Raw genomic sequence first — 21,436 nt, forward strand, 5'->3', positions numbered from 1 at the left:
AGACAATTTGAACACCATTCACATCTGATTATATGACAGTAAATAACAGTGTTTTACAACTAGGTTCTCTATATGTGAGTATATTATTAGAATAATTTTTGAATTTTAGATTCTCAATTCTGTAAACCTATTGTAGTCTTTTATTTACTCCCTTTTCTCACTTTTCTTTTCTTTTCTTTTTTTTTTTTTTTTTGAATAGGGAGCTTCCCTCTTGTTGATGCTGAAAACTTTTCTTAGTGAAGATGTGTTTCAACATGCTGTTGTTTTTTATCTGCATAATCATAGCTATGCCTCCATTCAAAGTGATGATCTGTGGAATAGTTTTAATGAGGTAAGTGACCTGAATATTTTATTTAGTTCTTAAAGAAGATCAGAGTTCTTCCATTTATATTTTTATCAAGCATATAAATAAGCAATAGTATCAAAGATAGTTATTTGAGAGAGCACAGAGGTCAAGAAATGGATGTATAACATTTTTGTTTAACCATTTTTGTTCTGTACCTTAATCTTGATTCCTGCCTTGTAGGAAAGCCCTTCCTGAAGTAATAGATATATTATTATATTTTCATTATTTGAATTTTTTTTCAAAAATCTGTTTTCCTTTTCTTCTTTTTTTTTTTATTTAAGATTTATTTATTCATTCAGAGAGAGCGAAGACAGAGGCAGAGATACAGGCAGAGGGAGAAGCAGGCTCCCTGCAGGAAGCCTGATGTGGGACTTGATCCTGGGTCTCCAGGATCACACCCCGGGCTGCAGGCGGCGCTAAACCGCTGCGCCACCGGGGCTGCCCTGTTTTCCTTTTCTTATCCTTTTGCATCTTTACCTTTGATTTATGATTTTTTTTTTCCTCACTCTGCCTTATGAAGCTTCCTGACTTTTGTGGCTCTTTTCTTACAAGACCATCCTTATAGATGATATACTACAAGCTGGCCACCGTGGGCTCCATATTGCCCTTGAATCATTTTGCTGTTTGGATTTTTTTGCGCCTGAAAATGTTCTAGCAAGCAGTGCAATTAGGTCCAGGTTAAGCTTCAGAGTAATGCATGAACCCAGCCTGCATTGTGCATGTATGCTAATTGCATAACCCCCAGGAGCATTTTAGTTTGTTGTTACCCTAATCCAGATCAGGGGTTTTAATGTTTTGGAAGATCACAGACATATTTGAAACTTTGATGAAAATTCTGGACATATTCCTCCCCCCCCCAAAAAAAAAAAACCCTACATATATGCACAAAGTTTCAAAGTTTTAGGGCCCAGGATTAAGAACTATTCTGGGGCTGCCTGGGTAGCACAGTGTCTGACTTTCAGTTTTGGCTCAGGGTCATGATCTCAGGATTGTGAGATTGAGCCCCGTGTCAGATTCCATGCTCAGTGCAGTGTCTGCTTAAGACTCTCTCTTCCCCTTTCTGCCCCCTCCTTTCTGCACTCTATCTCTCTAAAATAAATAAATCTTTATTATTTTTTAAAGATTTTATTTATTTATTCGCGAAAGAAACACACACACACACACACACACAGAGGCAGAGACACAGGCAGAGGGAGAAGCAGGCTCCATGCAAGGAGCCCGAAGTGGGACTCGATCCCCAGTCTCCAGGGTCACGCCCTGGACTGTAGGCAGCGCTAAATCACTGAGCCACCTACGGATCCCCAATAAATAAATCTTTAACAGCAACAACAACAAAAAACCCCTCGTATTCTGAATCTCTTCCATATACTCTTCCTGTCTTATCTTCAACCTGTATTTTCTAGCTGTTAACCCTGTGCCCAGAAGGTGTACCTTCCCTTCTCTCTCAGTTCTCTTTGCGAAGATGGATTAGTCCCTATTACTAAAGAGTTGCTTCCACATCACTGTTTTTTTTTTCTCGTCATATGGTAACATTTCATTTGGAAGCACATTCTTTACTCTATACTCATTGTATTATCTCCTTACATTTAGAATATATTTCTTCCTTTCTGACTTACTTCAGCTTTTGCCTCCTAGTTTTCCTATCCCGACCTCGTCCCTAACATTATCCTCAGGTTTTCCAACCTCCGCATCAAAGTATGCCCTGGCCTTTTCATTCCCATCCCATTTCAAAGACCCAAAAGTGCTTTCCGCAAAGTTTGTTTCCTTCCCAAAACATTATCCAGAAATGAATGTATCAGAGCCCTGAGAAATGTAATATTAATGTTGCAGCGAATTTGGATAGGTTTGATTCATCCTTTCTGCTTTAAATAAATGGGCGTATGGAGACTGAGGTGAGGCCTGCCATCGTGGAGTGATACTGTTACCAAACACTTAAGGCACTTAAACAATTTTAGGTGCTTGCAGTTCAAATTCATATACAACCTAGAGCACTGATTGGAATCAGAAGGTTAACTCACATGCTTTAAAGAGATAATTGTTCCAGAATTTCTTCTCGATCATTGATGCCAGATGTCATGGGGACAGTGGGTTTTAGAGGGTCTGTGAACCTCTGACACTGGATGCTAGATTTCATAGGTAAGTTGATGCAATTTCTGGGAGAGTGTCTGTGACTATCAGAAAAGGTGACTACTGCTGTTTGGAGAAACTTAGAGTCAAGGCACCTGACCCATTGACATGTTACGCTCCTGCTCCTTTCTGGCACTCACACAGTATTAGTTCTTTCCAAGATGAGCATTAACATTTGCAAAACCAGAGGGTCTGAGGAATAAAGAGAAATCTGTACACAGGCTGACTCATAGGAATTGAGTAGCTGTGCTTCTTATTCTAGAGCGTGTATCATTATTCATACCTTCTCAATGGTAGTCTTGTGAGCTGAAGGAGTGCTTGTCCTTACTTAGAGATTTTGACAAACACTCAGTGAATGAACTTCTTTCTCAACACAGGGTTTCTCTTACTTTCTCTGGTTGTCACTTAGTTCTGTGCTAGGTGACTTTCCTTTTAGCAGTTGTTCATTTACTTAGATTAGAATTGTATTTAACTCCACATTTGTGCTCCTGTTTTTATATTAACAGTACACGTAGTCTGGAATGCCTGAGTGGCTCAGCGGTTGAGCATCTGCCTTCAACTCAGGGCATGATCCCAGGATCTGGGATCAAGTCCCACATCAGGCTCCTTGTGGGGAGCCTGCTTCTCCCTCTGCCTGTGTCTCTGCCTCTCTTTCTCTCTCTCTCCCTCGCTCATGAATGAATGAATGAATGAATGAATGAATAAATAAATAAATAAATAAATAAATAAATAAATAAATAAAATCTCTAAAAAAAACAGTAAACGTAATCTTCATAGAATATGGTAGGCAGAGAGGGAAAGGTACAAACTGTAAGGTTTTTAAGCTGTTTATTTTTAAGCAAAAATAATTTTTTTTATAGGTCACAAACAAAACACTAGATGTAAAGAAAATGATGAAAACATGGACCCTGCAGAAAGGATTTCCTTTAGTGACTGTTCAAAGAAAAGGAAAGGAACTTCATGTACAACAAGAAAGATACTTTTTAAACATGAAGCCTGAAATGCAGCCTTCAGATGCAAGGTACATTCGTGCCCTTTCTGCCTGCTATCTCTTTTGCATCCTTGGGTTAAAGTATTTGTAAATTACAATCGCCTTGGAAACCTAACCAGATTTTCTTTTTCTGGGGATAGCTTGAAAAATTTCTCCTTTCCGCCAAAGGGAAAGAAAAGGACCCAACAAATTATGTGTAACTGACTAAAATACTCCAGAGAGTAATAATCTTCCAATATTTTCTTTTCACAGCTATCTCTGGCATATTCCACTATCCTATATCACTGAGGGAAGAAATTACTCAAAATATCCATTGGTATTTTTACTGGACAAGAAATCAGGTTTGACTCTAATTAACTCTTTTCTGATAAGAAATTTGAAACAGCATGTTTTTTTAAAAAGAAATGTGACCAAGCAGCAAGAGGGAGATTTTTTTTTTAAAGATTTTATTCATTTATTCATAGAGACAGAGAGAGAGAGGCAGAGACACAGGCAGAGGGAGAAGCAGGCTCCATGCAGAGAGCCCGACGTGGGACTTGATCCAGGGTCTCCAGGATCATGCCGGGGGCTGCAAGCGGCACTAAACCGCTGCGCCACCAGGGCTGCCCAAGAGGGGGATTATACTTTCCAAAGTGTACAGTTTCGGAGCGTGTTTTATGAGTCACCTATACAAGACAGGACTAAAGTGACATTGGTCCATCTATCATGTATGAAGGTAGTGAAATAAGGTATAAACAGTTGCACTGACTGTGCTAGCAGTCTTGGTAGAAAATTGCAAATGCTGTCTTTATAGCCTAGATAAATTTTATGTTACAAAGTATAAAGTAGTAGAAGCAGAGCAGTTTCTTGAAGTATGCTCTGCTATCTCCTTTTTAGGGGTGAGCATGGGCGACTGCATTTCAACAAGTACCTTAGATGATGCTTATGCATAATAAAGGTTGATTCAGGATCTAGATTCAGAGTAAATAATTGTTACAAAATATCCTGTGAACATAGTATACATTTTTTGGCAATAAGAAAATGGGGCGGGCAGCCGCAGTGGCTCAGCGGTTTGGCGCCACCTTCAGCCCAGGGCGTGATTCTGGAGACCCTGGATCGAGTCCCACATCGGGCTCCCTGCATGGAGCCTGCTTCTCCCTCTGCCTGTGTCTCTGCCTCTCTCTATGTCTCTCATGAATAAAAAAATAAAATCTTTAAAAAAAAAGAAAATGGGGCAAGAAATTATGATTGCAAGGAGGGATAAGAAAATGTAAAGATTGTATATGTTGGGCCCATAAGTAGTCTATGAAAAAAAAATTGAAATGTAGTTTCTGACCATTGGTGAAATACCACTACGAATGCCACACCACACATCCTGAGAAAACATGAGTATCTTGGGTCCTGCAGGATACTCTAGATTTATGGAAAGGGAAAATTTCTTGTTTGCATTTGTATCTAGTGTTTAAGCCTATATTTTTGAGAGGGGAGTATGGCCTAGTGGTTAATGGAATGAACTTTGGAGCCAGATTGTCTCGTTCACTTGTATGATTGTGGGTAGTTCTGTGACTCTGAGCCTCATCCCTCAGCTGTAGAGTAGAGATAGGGATCATATTTTATAGTGTTATGGTGAGGATTGAGTTCATTTATGCAAAGCACCTATAATAATGTCTGGCATGTGTTATGTGCTATATAAATGTTAGCTGTTGTTAATGCTATTATTGAAAAATAAATCTTTAAACGTGGTAGATCCATAGTACATAAAATCTAGAAAATGGATTCACAACTATTCTCATGATTATTTCTTTCTGATAATCTTTAAAATATTTTTTACTTAGTCAATGTCATTGTGTATAGGTGATTTTTATATCTTGTTAAAAAACAGATATATTTTATTTGATCTTTCCTTACTGTTGGACATTTGATACACCATTTGTCTCTATTTTAAAAAGTCTCAGTAAAAATTTAGGGTCTTACATGTTTGGTCATTATATGAACTTCTTTATGGGAATGATTCTCAGAAATGAAGATTGTTATCTTTTGTGATTTAGTACACATTTCTAAGTTGCCCTTCTGCTATGCGGTAATAATTTATAATGCCAGTTGAATTATATGAGCCTGCCAGTTGCATTGCAGTTTAACTAGAGTGGAGTGTTAAAACAATCTCATTATTTGAGACGCTGAGAACACTTGATAGTGTTACATCTTTGATTAATATAACATAACCAGAGATGCAGGGAAGCGCTGCCTTCCTTGATGAAAACAAAACTCCATACTTTTAAGTAGCCTTGGAAGGATGGTCCCTGGCTGAAGAAAGAACACTTAATCCCATCTCCCTTTTTGGACCAGTGAGGAAATTTGCCAACCTCCCAATAGTATGTAAGTTTTTGGTGGCTTCAGAAATAATTGGACAATAAGAAGTCTGCTTTTATTTACACTTAACTTTTTCAGCTCAGTTTGTACATGAGCTTCTTTTTTTTTAAATTTTTTTATTTATTTATGATAGGCACACAGTGAGAGAGAGAGAGAGAGGCAGAGACACAGGCAGAGGGAGAAGCAGGCTCCATGCACCGGGAGCCCGACGTGGGATTCGATCCCGGGTCTCCAGGATCGCGCCCTGGGCCAAAGGCAGGCGCCAAACCGCTGCGCCACCCAGGGATCCCTGTACATGAGCTTCTTAAACTCTTTTTGAGATGCACATCCCAAAATCTAGCTCATATTTTACTGCTGTAGCCTCTTCTCCCTAAGCCCTTGCCTGGCACTCTATGCTTCTGCTGTACAAAAGCTGTTTTCAGCCCCTCAAACATGCTGTCCTGCCTCATGTCTCTGGGCCTTTGCATATGCTGTTTTCTCTCCCAGAAGAACATTCTTGTCTCCCCATTCCTTCGATTTACTGCTGTTCATTCTTCAGATCTCGGTGTGCCCACTGCTTGCTCCAGGAAGCTCTCCCTTACCCCAGGATAGGTTAGATGCCTACCTGAGTGTTTAAGAATAATATCCTCTACTTACCTTATTTTGATATACTGAAGTACTGTTCTACTTATGTCTATCCTCACATTAGATATATTCCCCATTTAAGGTAGAGATCATGGCCTCTATGAATCATTTTTGTGAGCTTAGCACCCAGTAAGGCACCCAAAAAATGTTTTAAATGAATAAATTTTAGTTTGTAACAAGGTGACTCAATTTCAGATCTCAGTGTAAAAAGTTTTAGAAAAATAGCATTCAAATCCTGGTGAAATTAAACCTTCCTTTTTCCTTCATTTGGAAGTATTCTTAATAAAGGGGAATATGCAAAATGTACTGCAATATAATTGGTTTAATCTGGAGCTGGAACTGAGCCAATAGATGATGAAAGCAGTGTCTGTTGCTTCCTCTTCTCAAATGTTACTGCCCTTGCTGCTACTGCTGCCGTTGCTATTTTAATATCTAGCAGTTCAGGTTTTGAGAGTCCACATTGAAAATGTTCTGTCCTCACAAAAAATTATTGACCCTGAGGATGGTTGGGTCATGTTGGTTCCTAAGGCTCCAGCAAGAAGCGCTCTTATTTTAATTTGTTTCTATTCTCAAAAGAAATATAGCAGAGATGGTGACTACAGAGGCTTATTTTTTGCCATATGACTTTAGTACATTGTGTTATCTTGGTGGTTTGTTAAATCTATAGTATATTTCCATGTGTTCTAATGCTAGGGTTCCTGGGTTAGTCCATTTGTTCAGTCAAATATAGGAGTTTTATTTGATCAATATATTTGTCACTTTTCCCCACATACATGAATTTTGAATGATTAATAGTTGTGAATAAGAAGGTGTGCCAGTTTTTCAAGCTGCATATTGAGGAAATTACACTAAAATAGTGTCTCCTTCTCCCTTCTCTTCCCTTTCCCCTCTCTTTATCCCTCCCTATGCTCTCTCTCATCCACATCTTACTCAGACCTAAGCTCTTTAACTATAGGAAATCTTTATAGTCAATCTAATTTGAAACATTCATGGTATCACTGTGCCAGAATGTATCTGCAACTAAAAGACCTGTCATTGTCTTTGAGTGAAAGGCATTTGGAAAAAAAGAATAAGGAAGGGCATATAATTAAAATATTTATCATGTGCCATCCTCTGCTCTTGCCTTTTTTCCCCTCTAATAAAATAAAGGAGAATAAAGGTTATTGGAGAAAGGAATGCTTTTGAACAAGAGGGGATGTAGTTCAGCTGCGTGTATCATGCTAACCTACTAGAACAAGCTACACAGGAAATTTTTCAACTTTGTTGTAAGAACTTGTTTTTTTGTTTCTGTGTTTTAATGTTCTGTATAAAACAGTAGTTGATTTTCATAACTTATTGACAAATGGTTTTTAAAATCACTACTAAATTACTTCATCTGGGCTTCTGCCATATAAGATTGGAGTTACTCTTTTTTAATGCTCAATGGACTGTGAAAATTGAACTCTTAATCTGTTAATGATTATGATAAATTAAAAACATATGAGGGTAGCCTCATCCACATTTAAGCTGTAGGATGTAGTTACCTCCCTTGTGTGCAAAGCTTTTATTTTTTAATACCTGTGGTTTTAAGGTCTTTCATTCTGGATCATTCAGAAGACCTAAAAAAGACTAATATGTTGATTCTTTAAATGATAATTCCCCTCTCTGTGCTGTTGGCTGCACTGCTCCATATCCTGTCATCGAGACGACAGTAATAATCTCAAGTACTCTCCCAGCTGCCCTCCTGCTTTCTACCGTCTGGACTTGGCCAAGTTTACAACGTGGCAAATTGCTTATCAGTCAAAATACACTGTATTTCAGTATTTTCCTGCATCCATCCTGTGGAAGAATTGCCATACCTATCGTTTCTTGCCTCCTATTTTGGGAAAGGGAGATTTGGAGCTCTTTAGTCCTTATTCCCAAGGCCCTTTTTTGATAAAAGCTCTGTGGTTTGAAATTATGTTTGGTGACCTGGAGAACGTCGATATTTTTGCCATAGTTAATGATATAAAGTTAATTTCATTAATCATTGCTTTGTTAAAATGTCTCCAACCCAGAGCAGCTACTTTGTCCTCACAATTATTCCTTAGAACTGCATTCTGCTCTATGAAAAGGAAAAAATCCTATTACTGTAGTTGATCTTTACCATCTGCTGCTGTATCAGCCATAAAACAGAAATTGATATGGAATTTTTTAGTGAAAAAGACTGATTATCTGATATGTCATGTTAAGACCTGATCAGAACGTAAGCCCTTTCCATATTAAACATCTTCTGTAGTTTCAGTAGAATTGGAGTAACTAGGTATTAAGAGAATCTGATAAATTTTAATAATTCCTGCTTTTGAAGTTGATAGATCTGAGACTTTAGGTACCAAAAGGTTTAAATGTATTCCTAAAGCATCTTATGTGTGAAAACCATCGTACAGAGTTATTATGATAGTGGAAATTTTAAAACAGCCTACATATTTCTAACCAAGAGATGGCTTAAACTGTGGTAAGTCTTTAAATGGAATTTATGAAGATATTTGAATACTGTGCCTTGAAGACAGTGGAAAAAATGACTGGGGGTGGAATCTGATAGATAAAGCAGTATAAAAATAAATGCATATCTATCCACTGTGTGAAATATTACATCAATTAAAATGTGTATGGAGAAGTCTGAGCAGGAAATACACTGTACAATGTTTTCATTGAGGTTAGATTATTTTCCTTGTCCCTGTTCCTCTTCTGTAATTTTTAAAAATCAGTACTCCTTACTTTAAAATTGTAGAGAAGGGACAGCTGGGTGGCTCAGCAGTTGAGCTTGAGTATCTGCCTTCAGCTCAGGGCGTGATCCTGAGTTCAGGGATCAAGTCCCACATCAGGCACCCCGCAGGGAGTCTGCTTCTCCTTCTGCCTGTGTCTCTGCCTCTCTCTGTGTGTCTCTCATGAATAAATAAAATCTTTCAAAAAAAATAAAATTGGAAAGAAAACTTACATTATATACATCTCCAAACCTTATTTAGATTTGTTTTGAAAACATTTACTGTGACATAATTGTTTTGTTTATTTGTTAATTCAGCAAGTATTTTTTGGGTACCTGCTTGGAACATTGTTCTGGGCACTGAGGGGTTAGCAGTAAACAAAATAGTAAGCTTATGGAACTGTATTCATAAAGAGTAATTCTGAAGATGCTTAGAAGCATACCCTTAACTATTATATTAAATCCACGTTTTTGTTGCCAGTTGTAAAGGACATTTCTTGATTAGTAATTTGAAGGATTTTAAAAGTTCCTGCATACATTTTGTAGTCAGATTTTGTAGTAATATTTTTTGTAGTCATATATTTTATGACTACTTTTTAATTGAAATGATTTTATATAAATTTCCAACAGTTATTTCAGCATTTATATATACATAATGGTAGGGACCCCAAAAATGCATATCACTTTTCCTATTACTTTAACTGAGTAAAAGAGTTTACTTGTGCTTAAAGAGATCTTAATCCTTCCTAATGTTTGTTTTTGCTAGCTTTGAATTATGTGACTTCTCCAAATGGCTTTGTTTATTCTTCCGCCACCAATGTAATGAAAGACAGAGATGGAACACATTTTATGTGGTTCTCTCACCGTCTTCCCTGCTTTCTCACCCCGCACACTCCTGCCCTTTCTCCCTGTTTCTCTCCTCTAGCTCCGCTGAACTTGGAGCCAGTTCAATGCACAGACACCATGTATACTTTGTCTCTGGGCCTTAGACACTTAGGGTCCCTTGTCACTTGCTTAAAACACCCATATATCTTGAACTCTCAATGTGGGTGTCATTTCTTCCCAGAAACCTCTCCTAACATCTCCTAGGTGGTGAAGCATTCCTTCTGTGTTCTTCCATACAATGGCATATTTTCTTTGTCCATCAGTAACATTTATATGATACTCTCCTTGCTGGCTACGTTAGACTGTAAAACCTGTGAAAGAAGGGTCATTTCTGTCTTGTTCACTATTAAATAAATGTTAAATGAATGAGTGGTGATCTTTGCTAACATTAAAATAACTGCACTAGGAGGCAGACATTTAGTTTCTTAGAGTGATTAAATGTAAAAATACAATATAGTCACTTTGAAACAAACAAAACGTCTATTTAATAATTTTTCTTCCCTTGTTATCTCATCACATCTCTTTTTTTTTTTCTGTATTAGGTGTCATCAATCTTACAGAAGAAGTGCAGTGGATCAAAGTCAATACAAACATGAATGGCTATTATATTGTACACTATGGGGATGATGACTGGGAAGCACTAATCAAACAGCTGAAAACAAATCCTTATGTCCTAAGTGACAAAGACCGAGCCAACCTCATCAACAACATCTTTGAACTTGCAGGGTACATACAGTGTGTTTGGTTTGGGTTTGTTGGTTGGTTTGTTTTTAAATGAGTGTGTTGTAGAAAAGAACACTTAAAAAAAAATTAAATAGTGTGTATTGACTGTTAGGTATTATTCATTTTGGATGATTGGGAAGATATAAGATGTAATTCCTACCTTCGAGGGTGTTATAATCTATATAGAAACATCCACTACAAAATATTGAACAGTTAAATAACAAGGTTTAAATAATGTCTTAAGATTTGGTGATACCAACAGGTAAGACCCATGTTTGCTGAAAAAATTAATGTAGGAGTTCAGACTCTATTTCATGAGAGAATTCTTTTCAAGGAGCATTTAATTTAAGCATGAAGCTTAGTGCTTACCCACTGGTTTGCGTGATGTCTCAGAGTTGAGGCCTTCTTATTTGTGTCTAGCTTGCCTCCCAACCACTCCAGGCGTTATAGAATCTCACAACCAAGTATGGCCGTGACCTTGTGTGTAGATATCCTCTGAATAGTAAGGTTACCAACGGATTGTTAATGGGGCTAGAGACACATGGAATATTCTGACTGTTTTGACCTTCTTATTTTGGTTTATTTTTTATGAAGTGACCTTAGAGCATCTGAGCCATCATTGTTTTGATTTCTCTTAAATGGTTAATTTTTAAAATATATTCACCATAAATTCACAGTGAATCTTGCTGTACCAAGTTTGACAAATTCCTCTACAAATAGCAAAATATTTTCTTTTTGATTCAGAACCTTTTTATGTCACATATCCTCATCTGGTAAATACAAGTCATAAATAAATAAAATGAGAACTCTTCATCTTTTCTCCCCTAAGACATTGCAATACTTTCCATGAGTCAGTAGCAATTTACAGGTAACTTAAGGAATAAAACCTGAGCTATTGTTTATCTTTCTCATGAAATGTATCTTTAACCTTGGGTCATACACATGAACTTAAGATAATAATGTTTAGTCTAACTTTACAGAACGCCACTCTAAGCTTAAATTGTAGTTCTCCAAGACTCATCATCTATTCATAAAGTGTCTCTACATGCATATAGATTTTATCTCCCTCAATCATATTGACTTTTCTGTTCTTTTACCTGTTAGCCTAGGCAAGGTATCTCTTCGGAGGGCCTTTGATTTGATTGATTACCTTGGAAACGAGACCTGTACTGCACCCATCACTGAAGCCCTGTTCCAGACGGGCCTCATCTATAACCTCCTTGAAAAGCTGGGATACATGGATCTGGCCTCAAGAGTAGTGGTAAGTCTGCCTTATTGCTAGCATGTCTTTGTTGCTCGCCTTTAATGTCATTCACAGTTCCATTTGGCAGAGTAATAGACTGAAAAAGCAACCAGTTATATTCCCTTTTCTTCACTTTCTTAGGTATGAAATCTTTACTTTGAATCATAATCTCATTGCTTACCAGGAAGAGGTGATAAAAGACTTAGCATAACATGGTCTTGTTTGAATATCAAAATAAGGACTTCTGACACTGCTGTCAAAATGAGGTCACAGAAAAAGAAAACTTCTCTATTCAAATTCCAGTTTATTTTTATATAATAAATGCTTGAAGTAGGTCCTTTTCCAATGTGGTGTTCCACGTTGATTCCCTAGTGGTCATTATGAAATGACAGTTATGTTTGTATTGAGATTATTCTGTTTTAGGAGTCCTTACTGATAACTTTCTTAGGGAGGATGATGCTGGTGGATATATTTCTCTGCAAAGTGCTAAAGGAGTCTTGGTATTGGTGACTGCTTTCCCTTTTTTAAAACCAGTTGCCTAATTAGTATTAAATTAGGTTTAATACTAACCTTTCAGTATTAAACTGTTGGCAGAGTATTTAAAAGGTCGGGAGGAAGAGATGAATTCTTTGTTTCATCTTATTCTCTGAATAACCACATTCTGACAATAGGGTTTGCTTTAGAAACCAGTCAGGTTTGGGGATCCCTGGGGGGCTCAGTGGTTTAGCGCCTGCCTATGGCCCAGGACGTGATCCTGGAGACCCGGGATTGAGTCCTGCGTTGGGCTCTCTGCATGGAGCCTACTTCTCCCTCTGCCTGTGTCTCTGCCTCTCTCTCTCTCTCTGTCTCTCATGAATAAATAAATAAAATCTTAAAAAAAAAAAAAGGAAAGAAATCCGTCAGGTTTTCCAGGGACCTGGCCAAAGGCAGCTTTCAGAAAAAGCAAGAAAGTATTGAACCAGAAATTAGAATGTCTTCTGGGTTTCAGTGTCCTCACTGGTCAAAAGATGTGGTTGGATTATATCTTTTTTTTAAGCCACTTCCCTTATGCCTCTTATTAGTCTACTGCACATCCTCTGTGATGAGTTCTCCCATCACACATTATTCTCAGTGGGGGGAGGCAAACCCAGCTGGTGGGCCATAAGAACTTGAGAAGCACCTTTTCCCCCAAGTGTCTGATCTGACCCCAAAAGAGCCACACCTACCTAACCCATAAGCATGATGCTTAAATTAGATGATTTCTGAGGTCTTTTTTTTTATTGGAGTTCAATTTGCCAACATATAGTATAACACCCAGTGCTCATCCCGCCAAGTGCCCCCCTCAGTGCCTGTCACCCAGTGACTCCATTCCCCCGCCCGCCCCCCTTCCACTACCCCTTGTTTATTTCCCAGAGTTAGGAGTCTCTCATGTTCTGTCTCCCTCACTGATATTTTAACTCATTTTCTCTCCTTTCCCCTTTATTCCCTTTCACTATTTTTATATTCTCCAAGTGAATGAGACCATATAATGTTTGCCCTTTTCCGATTGACTTACTTCACTCAGCATAATACCCTCCAGTTCCATCCACGTGGAAGCAAATGGTGGGTATTTGTCGTTTCTAATGGCTGAGGAATATTCCATTGTATACATAAACCACATCTTCTTTATCCATTCATCTCTCGATGGACACCGAGGCTCCTCCCACAGTGTGGCTATTGTGGACATTGCTTCTAGAAACATTAGGGTGCAGGTGTCCCTGTGTTTCACTAGATCTGTATCTTTGGGGTAAATCCCCAGTAGTGCAATTGCTGGGTTGTAGGGCGGATCTATTTTTAACTCTGAGGAACCTCCACGCAGTTTGCCAGAGTGGCTGCACCAGTTCACATTCCCACCTCTTGCCCTTGCAAGAGGGTTCCCCTTTCTCCACATCCTCTCCAACAGTTGTGGTTTCCTGCCTTGTTAATTTTTGCCATTCTCACTGGGGTGACGTGGTATTTCATTGTGGTTTGGATTTGTATTTCCCTGATGGCAAGTGATGCGGAGCATTTTCTCATGTGCTTTTAGCCATGTCTGTGTCTTCCTCTGAAATTTCTGTTCATGTCTTTTGCCCATTTCATGATTGGATTGTTGTTTCTTTACTGTTGAGTTTAATAAGTTCTTTATAGAACTTGGATACTAGCCCTTTATCTGATACGTCATTTGCAAATATCTTCTCCCATTCTGTAGGTTGTCTTTTAGTTTTGTGGACTGTTTCTTTTGCTGTGCAAAAGCTTTTTATCTTGGTTAAGTCCCAATAATTCATTTTTGCTTTTGTTTCCTTTCCCTTCATAGATGTGTCTTGCAAGAAGTTGCTGTGGCCGAGTTCAAAAAGGGTGTTGGCCTGTGTTCTCCTCTAGGATTTTAATGGAATCTTGTCTCACATTCAGATCTTTCATCCATTTCTGAGATCTTTTCTAATTAGATTTGTATCATTCTTCTATATCATGAGGCTATCTTTTACCATCCTTAATAAAAACCAGTGTCTTCTGAATGTGATTCAGCCCATAGTAAATGCTGAGCAAGCAAATCAGTGAAACACACCAGAAACGGGCACATTTTCAGTGCTTGTTATATTCTGCATACCATACTTAAGTGCTTAACGTAGATTACTTTGTTCAGTCCTCACACAATGCCTGATAGATATTTCCACCCCCATTGGCTAGATGGGAGACTAAATAACTTCCCCCAAGTCACTTACCTAGGGAATTATAAAGCTGAGCTTTAAACCCAGATTAGTTCCACTCTGAAGCCCACTGTTTGTGTTATGTTGCTGTATTTTAAATTAATTTGTATTCTAGGAATGTCATCTTTCAAAGGATACCTTTTTCTTGGAAGAATCAAAGCTGTTTCCTTGCCGCTATCATTTTTTTTAAACTGAGATTTTAAATTAAAATAATTTGAAATACTTGTATACCATTTGTTTTAAGTTTTAAAATGACAGACCTTCACCTAGTTCCCTTGAAAATAAAATTGTCAATATTTGAGATTTCTTTTATATCCAAAATGTCAATAAATTTTTTTTACAATATTTGTGCATTTCGGAGAAATATGTAAATAACCTATTAATCCCTTTAGGGCAAACTTAGAATCCAGAACGGACTTTGTACTGTTAATATATGAAAGAGATTGGCCATTTAGTAGCCACTTCAGCTGCCATAGATGGACATTTGAGTTGTTTGCAGTTTGGAGCTATTAGAATAGCATTGCTAGGACTATTCTCATATATATCTTTGGTGAATATCTGTATACATTTATATGGGCTATGTGTCTGGAAGTGGAATTGTTGAGTCATAACATTTATAGTTAATACTGTACTATCACATCATTGCTCAACATTATGTCAGTTTGTGCTCCATTAGCGGTGTATGAGAATTTGAGTTTTAATTTGGCTCTGTATCCTTGCCAACACTTCGTATTAATAGTAATCTTTTTACTTGTAGCCATTCATATGGATGCATACTTGTATTGCAGTTTTGGCTTTAATTTGTATTTCCCTAACGACTAGTGAAGATGAGTTCCTTTTGATTTGTTTATTGACCTTCAGAGATACACTTTTGTTAAGTGTTCAAGTCTAAGGATTTTTTTCTCTTGGATTTTTTGCCTTTTTCTGATTGATTTGTAGAGCTCTTTATATATTCAAGATAAGAGTCCAAATATCTTCTCCCTTCTGGCTTACTTTTTCACTCTCTTAATGATATTTTTTGATTAATATAAATTCTTAATTTTTGTGTATGAAATCTGCCAACCCAAAGTTATTCTCCTTTGTTCTCTTCTGAAAACTATTATTTTACCTTACACATTTAGATCTTGATCCATCTGGAATTGATTTTTGTGTATGGTATGAGTTAGACACAAAGATTTATTTTTTTGATATGGCCATCCAGTTGATCCAGCACCAGTGTGCTTCATTGTATGTATAGATTTTTTTATTATTGAATTTTATGATTACTTTGGGAGTTATTAGTGCCATATCAAATCAACACCATTTGGGGTAGTAATTTAGTTTCCTAGGGCTGCCATAATAAATTAGTACAAACTTGTTGTCTTAAAACAGCAGAAACATGTTCTCTCACAGTTCTGGAAGCTAGAAGGCCAAAATTAAGGTATTGGCAGGGCAGATGGATTCCTTCTGAGGGAGAAGCTCTTTCATGCATCTCTTCGAGCTTCAGATGGTTGCCAGCAGGCCTTAGCATTCCTTAGCTTATAAATGCATCACTACAGTTTCTGCCTCTGTCTTTACAAGACATTTTACAGGACATTCTCTCCTTGTTTCTATGTCCAAATTTCTGTGTTCTTATTACATAGGCTCCAGTCATTAGATTTAGGCCTACCATAATTCAGTATGACCTTATCTTAAACGGATTACATCTACAAAAACCTGTTCCCAAATAAGTTTACATTCACACATTCTAAGCAGACATGAATTTTGGGAAGACACTATACAACCTAGTATAGGTAGCAATAAATAACTTTAGTCCCTGTCATTCACTTTTTTTTTTTTTAATTATTGAAGGATTGTGTTGGTAGTGATTGTACTTTAAGAGTTAGCAGGATATCCCTGAAGTTCCCACCTAGTTAAATTACATGATGGTAGAAGCCGTCTTCCCTCTGCCTCTCTCCAATAACTCTTCTGAGGGCCTAGTGTCAGAAAGCACTTGATACTTACCTCAAGCTATCTCTATGCTGTGACACAGATGCTAAATTCAACCTAGGGAGTTAGATGTTTTGAATATTTTCTTTCTGTGATGTAGGAGTAACCGCATCTTCATCCCAGATGATGATTTCCAGTTTCCAGAGAAGTCATGTGTTTATTAAGAACATATCGTCAGGGGGATCCCTGGGTGGCGCAATGGTTTGGCGCCTGCCTTTGGCCCAGGGCGCGATCCTGGAGACCTGGGATCGAATCCCACGTCGGGCTCCTGGTGCATGGAGCCTGCTTCTCCCTCTGCCTGTGTCTCTGCCTCTCTCTCTCTCTCTGTGACTATCATAAATAAAAATAAAAATTAAAAAAAAAAAAGAACATATCGTCAGGGTGGGGTCCAGGGAATGGGTCCTCGGATGACAAGGGCAGGCTTAGTCAATGTTTGTGAGCCCATGGGCCCATGTACTGCTGTAGATTTTGTGCACTTGATTGTCAGTTAAAAGTCAGGTTAGGGGCAGCCCGGGTGGCTCAGTGGTTTAGCACCACCTTCAGCCTGGGGTGTGATCCTGGGGACCCAGGATCGAGTCCCACATCAGGCTCCCTGCATGTAGCCTGCTTCTCCCTCTGCCTGTGTCTCTGCCTCTCTCTTTCTGTGTGTGTGTGTGTGTGTGTGTGTGTGTGTGTGTGTGATGAATAAATAAATAAAATCTTTTAAAAGTAAGGTTAGCTTTAGGTTATCAAGAGGAAGAAACTCTCAAATCCTTAGGGCATTCTCGTACCATCAAAACTCTCAAAATACAAAATCTGACACTAATTAGAGTTGGAAATGGCAGACATTTCTGAGTCCTTGGATCCAATCTTCAAATAGTATTTGTGATTAAGACTGATGTCTAATTAATTTTTTATGTTGTCACCAGAGCATTGTGTATGTATATTGGTCATTTTGTTATCTAAGCTGCGCATACCTATATAACACATACATCTATATCACAATTTGTGATGTATGCTGTGGTGTTGTGGTCGATAGGGTCTGGAGGCACTATTGAATTGTGTCAGATTGCTCACATCTGACGTTAACATCTGATCCCAGCCATATTCCTGTTTCATCACTTACAAGTCTGTCATTCTTTTACATATGAGGGATTGGTGGGATAAACCTTTTGCAATAAAAGCTGACACTTCACTTTTAAGAAGCCGAGTTGACCCAAGAAAGAACTCCCTGGGCATATCAGTGTAAAATTAAAGCAGTAAATCAAAATGTAATACATTATATAGTGCCACCATCTTTCCTGTCTGTTTTATTTTTAAAATCATTTTTGTCTAACATTCTTGCATTTTATTGCATACCCAGTGTTTGTAGCTTGTATAACCCATCTGCTTAATTTTTCTCCCCATTTTCCTTTTTCATTTTATGAAATCAGAGGATAGGATTCTTTGTTTAATGAGTTTAAATTTAAAAAAAGTAAGTTAAAACCAAGGAAAAACAAGTTCTATGTGTGAAGCCCTTGCTTCAACATAGAAGCACTTGCTATATGATTTATTAATATTAAAAATATAACCTGGATTACTTATAAAAATGATAAAACAGGAATTATCTAAAAACAGAATTATTTTTAAATTAAAATCTTTTGCTCTGTTATGTTGTCATTTGAAATATATGTAAAAATCAACTCTTTGGGGATTTCATCTTAACAGTTTGGTACCAGAAATAACTAGTAAAGTTGCACCCTGTAACTCCAGTGGAGTAACTGTTCGTGAACTAGCCTTAGCAGCTTCAAGTGTCAGGTTTCCCTTGCTGCCAGTACTTTAATGTGCCATTTTCTCCCTACTGGTTTCTGTATATTTTAGTAAATTCTCATTGACATACATTTTTCTCCACTGAGGTTTTAGGGGTGATTTTTTTTGTTTTGTTTTTTTGTTTTGTTTTTTTTTTTTAAGTAAAATCTGAAGCTTGTAACTTTTCCCCTATCCTCCTTCTTTTGTTTCTACTTGGCAGTTATGAGTAGCTTTGAATTTTCTTTTATTCTTTATTCACTTGGGGTGGTTTGCTATCATGCCATTGAGAATGTCAGGCCAGTGGCAGGCAGCATGTCCGATGCAGCCATGTGTATACAATAGGATCTCCTGCATTGCTTTAATGTTCCTTGGATTATCAGTCACCCTGGCAAGTATTTTTCCACTTCATGTCCTCTCAATGACTCGCAGGCTTTGTTACTCACACATTCCACAAGGTGTCTGTTCTCTATTTTATCGCTTTTGAAGCAAACAAAAGCGAGTTGACATGTTATCACAAACTTTGAGTCCTTCTCCTTGCACAGATTCTTTTATTTCGTTCTCGGAGCTCCACAGGAGACTTATTTTCAGAAGGTCTGTTGAAAAAATGACTTCAGCAGTTCAAAATTCTCCAACTAGGATTCATTTTAGGTATTGACAGTGGTACTCTGGAAGAATAGGATGCTACGTGAAGAACTTGAACATATTTTCTGGGGTGTACGAGTATTGTAAACCAATGAATCTAACATATGGGTATTCTCTGTACTATTTGTATTGCTTTACTACAGGTCTGAAAAATTTTTCAATAGAGTTGAGGGTGAGGAAATAACTAAACAACTATTCTCGCCTGCACGCCTCATTTTCTTGCTAATTTGATTAATTTGTTAGATCATCAAGCTAGTTAATATTTTAAGTATTCCTTTAATACTGCCTTCAGAAACATTTAAACATCTACCTATCAGTAAAGAAGTATATTTTTCTCTCATTGTTTTATGGATTTATGGAGTCTAAAGTTCTGAGGTCAGAAAGCTCCAGCTTGCTTCCAGCAGTGGCTATGGGCAGGAAAATACCTTCTCAGTCTTCTCACTGAGCACATACAGAAGACAGGCTCTCCACTGCAATGAAGTCATTAATTCTTTCTGTGTTACGTAATTAAGAGTCCGCCTTGGCTATAGCGGCCTACGTATAGTCTTGGTTATTGAATGGTTTCACCCCAGTTGCACGTGGGCTTCATATGTCAGTTGAAATTTATTGAGTAATACCTAAGCCCTCCTCTTTTTTCTCCTTGATAAATATTGGGGGTAAAAAAGATCTAGCCATCCTGATTTTTCTGATTGTCCTAATTCTTGTTAACAATTCATCTCTCTAGACCAGGGTATTTAAATTACTTCGAACCCAAATCCAACAGCAAACCTGGACTGATGAAGGCACCCCATCTGCCCGAGAGCTTCGATCACTCTTGCTCGAATTTGCTTGCACCCACAGCCTAGAGAACTGCAGCACTGCTGCCATGAAGCTGTTTGATGATTGGATGGCATCCAATGGAACTCAAAGGTGACATGTGATTCAACTCAAATGAACTCTGGTCCTCTTCCTTACCTTTATATCACATACTGAAACCAGGATCTTTTCATCCTGGGTCATAAATGTTACAAAACTGAGTGTTAATGTAGGTCAATTCTGTGTACTCGCATTGTCAAACAAGACTGTTTTTCCAAATTGTAGTAAAATACATAAAACATAAGGTTTATCTTAACATGTTTTAAGTGTACAGTTCGGTAGTGTAAGTATACTACACATTGCAACAAATCTCCAGAACTTTTTATCTGGCAAAACTAGAATTCCTTACCCTGACGACTGTCCGTTTTCCCCAGCCCCCAGCAGCCACCATTTTATTTTCTGCTCTAAATACCTTATGTGAGTGAAATGTACAGTATTTGTCTTTTTTCCGATTGGCTTGTTTCACTTAATGTGATGTCCTCAAGGTTCGTCCATGTTGTAGCGTGTGTTAGAATGTCCTTCCTTTTTAAGGCTGAATGTATTCATTGTGTGTACACACCATATTTTGTTTATTCATTCATCCATTGATAGACATTTGAGTTGCTTCCACCTTTTGGCTTTTACAAATGATGCTGCTATGAGCTTAGGTATACAAATACCTCTTCAAGGCTCTGCTTTCGATTCTTTCAGATGTCTACATAGAAGTGATATTGCTACATCCTATGGTAGTTCTATTTTTAATTTTTTGAAGTAATAACCATATTTTTTTCCATAGTGGTTGCACCATTTTACATTCCCACCAATAGGGCACAACAGTTCCATTTTCTTCACATCCTCAACAACGCTTGCTGTTTTCTGCTTTTTAATAGCAGCCATCTAAATGGGTGTGAGCTGTCCAACAAATCTCTCTTAATTTAGGGATATAACATAGCAAGTAGAGTTAACTAACTAGTAGACATGTCTTTGATGATGACTGGTTCTCTCCATATTCCTTACTGGGCGTTATGGAAATAGATTTAAGCATCAGATGAGAGTTGGCGTGGGAGATTTGGATGACCTATTGGGGTCCTTTCCAGCTCTGAGATCTTAATAAGGCCAGAAAACTGTGCTGCTTCCCCTCGTTTTGCTGTTCCCCTCACACTTGCTTCTGTATTTCTACCATGGAACTTACCACACTATGTGGTAATACATTTATTTATTCTGTATGTTGTAATAGCCTCTGAGTTCCTAGAGGGCAGAGACTGGGTCTCATTCTTCCCTTCCCCGGCTTCCAGCCAGTTGTCTGCCTGGTTCTTTGTGGGTGTTCAGCGAAAAATTATGGCACTTACTTGAACTGATACTCTGTTTTATAGTCACACCACCAAGAAAGTAGCAGCCCACTGAATTAAATATTTTCTTGACTAGGAGTTATAAAGAGTCTTCTGTTACCTGCTCTGGCCCCGCAAGCACCACTAGTCAATTCCTTGCCTTTGTACTCAGGATTTTTTTTTCC

General features: G+C 37.9%; 1 protein-coding gene across 3 annotated transcripts in view; it reads left to right on the forward strand.

The window, feature by feature from the left end:
• LNPEP (leucyl and cystinyl aminopeptidase) overlaps window positions 1-21,436 on the forward strand; it is a 92,159-nt gene that overhangs the window by 62,565 nt on the left and 8,158 nt on the right. For all 3 annotated transcript variants that reach the window (XM_055312778.1, XM_055312781.1, XM_055312779.1), the window contains exons 9-14: window positions 200-331; window positions 3,334-3,494; window positions 3,717-3,805; window positions 10,587-10,770; window positions 11,872-12,028; window positions 19,814-19,998. In XM_055312778.1, coding sequence (XP_055168753.1) covers window positions 200-331; window positions 3,334-3,494; window positions 3,717-3,805; window positions 10,587-10,770; window positions 11,872-12,028; window positions 19,814-19,998 — 908 coding nt within the window. The remainder of the gene's footprint in view (window positions 1-199; window positions 332-3,333; window positions 3,495-3,716; window positions 3,806-10,586; window positions 10,771-11,871; window positions 12,029-19,813; window positions 19,999-21,436) is intronic.

Source organism: Nyctereutes procyonoides, unplaced genomic scaffold (assembly GCF_905146905.1).
Source record: "Nyctereutes procyonoides isolate TBG_1078 unplaced genomic scaffold, NYPRO_anot_genome, whole genome shotgun sequence".
Lineage (NCBI taxonomy): Eukaryota > Metazoa > Chordata > Mammalia > Carnivora > Canidae > Nyctereutes > Nyctereutes procyonoides.